This window comes from Coffea arabica, chromosome 3c (genome assembly GCF_036785885.1).
Source record: "Coffea arabica cultivar ET-39 chromosome 3c, Coffea Arabica ET-39 HiFi, whole genome shotgun sequence".
In the NCBI taxonomy this organism is placed as follows: Eukaryota; Viridiplantae; Streptophyta; class Magnoliopsida; order Gentianales; family Rubiaceae; genus Coffea; species Coffea arabica.
Window position 1 is genome coordinate 39,429,024 of NC_092314.1, and position 6,599 is coordinate 39,435,622.

The 6,599-nt window shown below is 34.4% G+C and overlaps 1 protein-coding gene across 1 annotated transcript; it reads right to left on the minus strand.

Annotated features, from left to right (window-relative positions):
* Positions 1-668: 668 nt before the first annotated feature.
* LOC113733704 (tabersonine 16-hydroxylase 1) lies at positions 669-3,570 on the minus strand. The gene is made up of 2 exons (XM_027259897.2): positions 2,550-3,570; positions 669-1,503 (listed from the first exon to the last, which is right to left on the minus strand). Exons 1-2 carry the CDS (start codon positions 3,447-3,449, stop codon positions 871-873), a joined length of 1,533 nt encoding a protein of 510 aa, XP_027115698.1. The 5' UTR covers positions 3,450-3,570; the 3' UTR covers positions 669-870.
* Positions 3,571-6,599: the final 3,029 nt, after the last annotated feature.

Sequence of the window (6,599 nt, forward strand, 5' to 3'; positions counted from 1 at the left end):
TAACACCACCACTATTGTTGACATCGGCAATCTCTTCCTTTTTTTTTTCTTTTTCTCTCTCTCCGTCTCTCCCTTCTCCCTACCTTTTCTATCTCCCCTCTCCTCCTCCTCCTCCTCCATCTTTTCTCTCCCTCCTCCGTCACTCTCTCCCTCTCCTCCTCTTCTCTCCCTCACCCAGCCAACCTCCCCCCTCCCCTTCACTCTCCCCCCTAGTCGCACGACCAAAGAAGAGGAATATAAAATTTTTTTCTCATTTTAATCTTTTTTTTAAAAGCACCTCAACCCACCACCATCATAATTATGTGGGAGAGAGGGGGAATAAATCAACAATATAGTACTATAAGAACAAGTTTATTAAATTTTATTCTTCACTCTTCTCAACCGATAACAATAATAAGACTATATGACTTGATAAACAAATATTGACAATTACAATAAATTACCTGATAAATTACTAATTAATTTCTAATTGTTAAAACTACTATAACTTGGATTCTAATAAAACTATTAGAAACTAAACTTGACTAAAACTGTATTAAATAACAATATAGAAACTTCTATTTTTTAGGCTTGCTTTAATATGCTAGCAACATATCATAACAACTTCCAAAACTCATAACAATATAATTATGTTCCATACATCTTTCTTATCCATAAGTTAAGAAATCTATCATCAAAATGCGACTTTAGAGTTGTTATTAAGTGAAAAACATCAACAACGTAAAAATAATAAACATGTATCTCCCAAAGAACAAGAAAATGATTGAAACCTCCTGTGGTTCGAATGAAATTCTAAATCACCTTAGTCTCACTCATTTATTGTGGTAAAGTTACGGATATAGATGTAGACAGAAGTACCTTAAACATATTCTAGTAGTTCTTGTTAAAACCAGAACAATGATATGGATCAAGAATCAAGTGCAGATCATTTTTTCGCCTCATTGACAAGCCAAAGTTCTCAGTCATGTCCAGCTGATCTTGTTTCAACTCACCAGGGAGCTTCCAATCAAAATGGAACAACAGTTGTGCAAGGAGAAGCTCAATATTTGCTTCTGCATATGATATACCTGGGCATATCCTTCGTCCACAACCAAATGGGATATATTCATAATTATTCCCCTTATAATCCACTTCAGAATCAAGAAATCTGTCTGGATTAAATTTCTCAGCATCAATCCAGTACATGGGGTCCCTTCCAATTGCCCAAGCATTAACAAGAACTCTTGACTTAGCTGGTATTTGGTAACCATTAATTTCACATTGTTCACTACATTCTCTTGGAAGCAACAAGGGAACGCTAGGATGTAGCCTCAAGGTTTCTTTAATGATTGCACCCAAGTATTTCAACTCGTGAAGGCTCGATTCATCAACATTTCCTTTTTCATCAAAGACATTTCTTACTTCATCTTGTGCCCTTTTCATTACTACTGGATTCCTAATTATCTCAGAAATTGCCCATTCCATAGTCGTTGACCATGTCTCACTCCCGGCGGTGAAAATATCCTGAAATGCAGTTGGAAAATGAGACAATGTTGGATAAAGACGTGGATAAACACAGACTTTCCCAATTTTAGATGTCCTTTGAACCCATAATATTTTATTGATTTATTCAGACCAGTTGGGTCAGACAGACAAGGGAATAATTATTTTCAACTGGACAAATTCAAAATTTGTCATTGTCATAGATCAGCCTAGGAATTTTTTTTTTCTATATATAGAATTTTGCAGTCAAGACGGTTGGCCGAAGATACAATTCCAAGTTGCAAAAAAGATCACTGCCCCATGCATTGAACCTAGTATACTGTAGCCTGACCAATTCAAAGTTTTTCATCGATTAAACAAATGATCATTTCAATTTGATGGGTATACATCTTGTCTCCATGTGACAGTTAGGCTATAAGGTGAAGCTGAAGGACAAAGTAAAAAATTACATTGAAGTTAAGAGAATATTGTACGTAAAGAATTTTTAAATTAGTGATTAAATAGGGAAAAAAAACTCAGGTATAGACTTCACACATGGATTAATCAAGTGATGATAAATCAAAGAATGAGCACAACAGGGTTCTATTCTCACCAAAAGCAAATTGTTGGAACCACCCATACAACACAAACTTGGCCAGCCATAGGGTATGGGGTCTTGTTGGGTGGTCCATGAAGCGACAGTAGCAGATTAAATTGTGATCAAACACTTCGCTACCCAAAAAAAATAACAAAATAAAAAATCCAACGTTTTCTTTTTCTTTTATTTTTTGTATTTTTAGGCAAACAACAGGTAATATTGGTGATTGCTATCTAATAACTTTGATTAAAAATTTAAATTGTCTTGCAACGAAAAAGTATTTAACCTTAGGATTAATTTGATGGTACTAATTTGGTTTTTTGCCCCGGTTCTTGATGTTCAATTGGCAGGATCAATGTTCAATGAATAACTTCCACTGGCCAAATCAGCGGGTCTTAACATCACAACATGCAATGCAGCAATTCAATAACCAGTGCCTTAGCCTCAAATGAGAAAGATCAGAGAATTTAAGAGGTGAGTCGTAACTTACAAAGATAACTGCTTTGATGATTGTGTCAGTAAGTTCAGGATCAAAGTCTCCACGTTTCTGAATTTTGAGAAGAACATCAACAATATTGTCCTTCGTTTCTTCTGTACTTGCCTGATTTGCCTCTTTCAATAATTTCTCTTTATGATCTTTGAGAATGTTTTCAACTATTTCATCAACCTGTTTGTGCACAATCTCCGTCTTATACCTCGTGATGCTCAAAACTTGAAGCAGTTTCACCGAAGGATACATGTCAGCTAAGCTGAAGCCTGATGTCAACTTACTTATTTCCTCTGTCAGTTGGATGTATTTTTCTGTATGTCTATCTTTTTTCCCAAATGCAATGCGGCCCGTGATGCCATAACTGAGAGAGAAAAGGCTTTTGCTAATATTGATGATGGATCCCTTTTGAGAATGTATTGATTTGACGAGATTGAAGACCTCCTCTTCCCTAATTGATTTGAAAGCCTGGACACGATTTCGACTTAGGAGCTCCACAGTGCATATCTTTCGCAGCTGTCTCCAATGATTTCCATATGGTGCAAGGACAAGATCTGTAAAATCGTAGGAGATGATCTTGAATGCAACATGATGATTAGGTCTTGAAGCAAATACCATATCATTGGTTTTGTAGATCTCTTTTGCCATTTCTGGTGAAGTTACAATGATGGTTGAAATTTCACCAAGCTTTAGATGCATTAATGGTCCATATCTTCCTGCCAAGTCTCTGAGCATGAGATGGAGTTGTGATCCAAAAAGTTGATGTATGTTTCCTATGATAGGAAGTGGTTTAGGACCAGGGGGAAGCTTCAATCTTGAGTTCTTAAGTATGGGTTTTGAGAGCATTTTTATTAATATGATATAGAAGATAAGGAACAGACCGAGGAAAAAGATGAGCTCCATGGAGAATGGATAAACAGCAGTGCAATTTGAGTTGATTTCCTTAAGGAAGAGGAGAATTTATAAGCACAATAGTAGGATGAGAGAATGAGACGTGCCACCAATATTTCTTCGTCCAGGGACAGAACCAGGATTTTAGTTTAGGGGGATAATTAAACATCAAACAAACTAATATCCATCATAAAATTTACATTGTAAACTTAAATAATAATATTTATTTTAATAATCAATCACTAACGTCAAAATATGACAACAGAAATTCTAAAGGAAAACAAAATTATCTTCAAAAAAGCTATACAGTAGATGAGCAACTCCTAATCAAGTCGTTCTTGGCTGCTGTTCGAGGGTTAGTCATTTTCCTGGTGCGTTATGAAAAGTATGGGCCTCAGTCAATTCTTAGCACATGCTAATTTGTCCTGAGTATTAAGCTATTCAAACCTTGTAATATCTATTTGGGAATTTGTCCTTTCTTCTAATAGGGAAAAGTTAGAAACTGCACACCAACGGAACTTGTAACCAAGCTCCCATTGAACAAAGTTGAACGAGCCTTTTTGTTCAACTTAGGACTGATTCACGTGCAATATTGGCATCATTTGCTAATTTGTTACTAAATGTTCATGGGATATCTTGTAAGTCCTTTTGTTATTCTTTTTAAGTAAGCAATAAAACATTGTAATAGTTGTCTTCTGATTCAGGTAAACACTAACCTTGAAGCACATCAATTCATAAACATGTAGCTATAAAAATGTTATATTCAATTCACTAACATCAATTCACGAACGTTGTGATAGTTGTTCATGGGGATAGGGAAGAGGGATTTGAATTTAGAATCTTTAATTATTGGTATCTCAACCTTAGTCACTAGATTAAGACGTTCTTGGTTGAAGTTATTTAGTTGATGTAGTGTGTTTGCTTCTCGGTTTAATGCAAAGTTATTTTTATCTTAAAAAAAACCTAAAATTCAATAAGAAACTTATAGACTTGATTTTATTTTTGAACACCACAAGGCAAGATTACCGGTAGCAAGAACACCAAATTTCTGAATAATTTAATCAAATAAATAATGAAGCTTTATTTTTTATAAATGTAATTGTGTACTATACAAATGTACAATATACGGATGAGTTAAGATTTTCATCATAACATCTGAAGGGCAAATTATGTTAATACTAGAAACAAATTACAATATTTATGTAGATACGTGCGTGTGTTCTAATAAACACAAACAAATTTGATAAAATCAAGAAAAATTATAAAATATCATTATTGCCTAACAAGTAAAATCATAACACCAACACACACTGCTGTAACCCATAGTTGAGCCATCTAGGGTCATGTTAGTAGAGATATTTATATCTAGGTTTCAAAAAAAAGGAAAAGCATATATAGGAAACAAAGTTATGAATGTTCTACTTACATTTTATCAAACAGTTCTCAAAGAGGAAATAAATGGAATCCTTCTTTGAAACTACTAGAAATAATCAGTACAAGAAACAAAGAGAGGAAGAAAAAATAGCAAAATCAGAATCGAAACCTCAAGAAAAGAACACCCTATATTGTGCATTATGTAATCAAAATTAGCTGATCACTTCTTTTTTTTTTTATTTTTTAAAATTGTTTCTCCCAGGAGAAGCGTGAGATTTAAGAATTAGCTAATCTCTTATTGTTGGGAGCCAACATTTTTATGCTATATGGAGATCAGTGCAAGCTATGATATGATATATCTATCATAAGCCGTCTCCTTGGCTAATTGATCTTGTGTTGATAAATCAACTAGGTTAGGCTTGCAGTAGCTCTCCATGTGGAAGGAATCGCTCTACGGTAGGAACTATGAAATGTCTCAGGATCATGCTTTGTGCATTTTGGACCATAAGCTCGGGTCGCTCAAGAATCGTCTAGCTAAAGGTCGCAGAATGGGTGGAATAGACGGGATATGCTTGGATTTGAAATAGTATTAAGGAATATAGGTTTGAACGCAATCTATCTATATGTGTTTTGAGATTAATTTGAGCGGGATTACTTTGGGATGGGTTTGAATTAATCTCGTCCAATACTCAAATTTATTTTCTACATTCTTTTTTCCTTTAATTTTTTTATATATAACTTTTCATATCTTTAATTTATTAAATTTCTTTTTGGTTTTATTGTGAATTTATATTTTCCTAAATTCTTTTTTTCCTCAAATTTTCTTTTATTTGTTTTCTAGGTATATATTTTTCTATATTTAATTTCCAATGTTGCTAAATTTTAGTTGGGAAAAAAATAAGTTCTATAAAACATAAAAAGACTCGTACTTATGATTACAAAGAAATGGCTTCAAAAGTATTCTGCAGAAGTAAATTTCAGGTTAAATTACACGTGCAACAACTCACTACCATCATTAACTACAATAGCTAAGCTCTTCCCAATGAGAATGCATCAATTCATTCTAGGATGCGCATTTGCTTAAAAAAGAGTACCAAAATATGCATGGAGGGAGGAACGACGCAGATGTCACGGTGGCCTGCAGGCCTTTGGGCAGTCAAATTTGGACGTTGGACAGCAGAAAGCAGGTTCTCTTGGAGTGAGCTGTTTGACCATCTCTTCCAGAAATCGCAGAAAAGTATGAAGAATTGCAGAAATCTTGCAGAAAAGCTTATTGTGGATTAAGTCGACAGCAAAATAGACAACTGATCCTTGAATTCTTCTGCAGCTGTAGAATTTCTGCCATATTAGCGGTCATATGAAGCCATCCAAGAAAATATCCAAGTGAACTTAAATGCTTCCAATAATTTCCCACTATGGATAGTGTCACGTGTCCTAACAACCAATTGACATGGAAGATGGTGCCCAATCACGACTACATTGTGATGGGGATATCAAGTCTCGTGCAATCACGCGCGATGTGCCTAGTTCTGGAGTACAGGTAACTAAAACTTGGTATTTTGGCAAATAAAAACTAGTAATTCTTCAGAACTTTATATTATACAATAGTAGAATTTAACTATTTTGTAGCATAAATTGTTTCCACATGATGTGTTAACTTTTTGTAAGAAATTTTGCATGAACCATTAAGCATGATTTGTTAGTGAAAATATGTTGAAATATTGAAACATTCACTACTTTTACTATTATAAATATTTACAATACAACGTTGCTAGTGATAAATCATTT